At 40.4% G+C, this 1,702-nt stretch overlaps 1 protein-coding gene across 1 annotated transcript; it reads right to left on the bottom strand.

Annotated features, from left to right (window-relative positions):
• Positions 1–733: 733 nt before the first annotated feature.
• On the bottom strand, positions 734–1,344 carry LOC110031559. The gene is made up of 2 exons (XM_020734808.1): positions 1,073–1,344; positions 734–959 (listed from the first exon to the last, which is right to left on the bottom strand). Exons 1-2 carry the CDS (start codon positions 1,342–1,344, stop codon positions 734–736), a joined length of 498 nt encoding a protein of 165 aa, XP_020590467.1.
• Positions 1,345–1,702: the final 358 nt, after the last annotated feature.

Raw genomic sequence — 1,702 nt, forward strand, 5'->3', positions numbered from 1 at the left:
ATTGCCAGGCAAGAAATAATCAGAGCAAAATCCCCAAAATAACAAAATCCCCAAAAAATCCCCAAAATAACTTGTTATAGATTATGAACTGCAAATGATAAAAACTGCTTAGAGATCTTGGCATATGAGTGAGACGTACAGCAAGATTCAAATATGGAAGATGTCTCAAATTTTTAATAGCCTCAGAAATCTTTTCATGACATAGAGACCATATGAACAACAAACGAATCCTTCTCGATGGTTCTTTCAGTAAGTATTTCAGTAAAACATTGATCATGTCTTTCACTGGTAAGAAAAAGAGAATATAGATTTTTAACATCTTTGATCATTTTCAGCACTTCTGGATTTTCAATTTTAACAAATGAGTGTCGAACATTTTTAGGAATTTTAAAAGATAAAATATTATCTCCCACAAATCCGAAACATTCCTCTGAAAAAATAGATTGTGCCAATTCACGTAATAAATCATGCATCTTATAATATGTTCTCATAATATTGAAACACATCAAAGAAAGATTTTCTGACCAAAACATCAAAATACCTTCCCCCAATATCTTCCAAAGTCTCTCCTTCAATAAGTCTCTCCTCTTCCAAAGTCTCTCCTTCAATAGAAGATTCCTGAATGAAACCCAATGCAATCCACATTCGGACTAAATTATCTATTATCAAACTGATGATCTTGTGGGATTACGCCACAAAATCCTTCCCCTCACCTCAACCGATGAAATTATTTTTAGGCAAGCATCCTGTTTCCAGATCTTTGCACAACTGAAGCTCCAGCTCCTGTTGTTCCTGCTTCGGGTTTTCGACGAGATGAAAGCTCCTGCTTTGCGTTTTCGATGAGATGAAGGAAAGTACTGACCTCAGCTGAAACTTTATCAAGTTTCTTCACAACCTTCTCCAGTCTCTTCAAATTGGGATCCGTCTTGAGAGCACGTTTGCCAATTTTCTTTAAAGAGCTGTGGAACGCTCAGCTGTAACATTATCAAGTTTCTTCACAACCTTGTCTTCAAATTGGGATCCAACTTGAGAGCACGTTTGCCAATTTTCTTTAAAGAGCTGTGGAACGCACCTTTTACTGCTTCTTGTTTCTGGTAAGCTGTTCTTCAAGTACTCAAAATCATCAAGAACATCATCTACCTCCTCGATGGCATCTCGTAGCTGCCATATCCAGCTGTTGAGTGTTGGGTTTCGATCTCTGATCTGTGCTTGAGTGGAAGCAGAGACGACAGCTTGGGCCTTCTGGTGGTTTTCTCGCCGCCTTTCGAGCTCCTCCTCCAAGCCCCTCTGCCATCTATATTGATCTTGCGGGTAATCAGAGCAAGCATTGATGATCGTATCCATGATTGGGCCAACAAATCATTCTGCCATGGCAAAGTTCAAGGCTCGATCGCTGGGGCAGCAAGGCTCGATAGTGAGACCAGGGAGTGCCGGAGCAGAGGAGGAAGAGTCGCTTGACAATGCAGGGCAGCAGGGTTGATCCCGCGGCCACCGGCCGCGAAAAACGGGGCCCCGAATGGAGCCTTAGTTTTCTTTAGATAGCGAAGTACCACTGATATATTTATACGTACCACCGGAGTTAGAATCACCATTATTTTGCAGCTTTAGTATATTAATCATTCAAAAATAGGTAAATAAAACAGAAAATGAGACAGAAAGGTGGAAGGGAAACTGGAAATCTCAAGCTCAAATTCGCCTTGAT

Source organism: Phalaenopsis equestris, unplaced genomic scaffold (assembly GCF_001263595.1).
Source record: "Phalaenopsis equestris unplaced genomic scaffold, ASM126359v1 Scaffold000840, whole genome shotgun sequence".
Classification (NCBI taxonomy): Eukaryota; Viridiplantae; Streptophyta; class Magnoliopsida; order Asparagales; family Orchidaceae; genus Phalaenopsis; species Phalaenopsis equestris.

Excerpts from the sequence above, each read along its gene's own strand:
- LOC110031559 (XM_020734808.1), bottom strand. The coding sequence starts at position 1,344 with ATGGATACGATCATCAATGCTTGCTCTGATTACCCGCAAGATCAATAT. Across the intron at positions 960-1,072 it reads GAAACAAGAAGCAGTAAAAG|CTCTTTAAAGAAAATTGGCA; the intron begins GTGCGTTCCACA and ends AGCGTTCCACAG.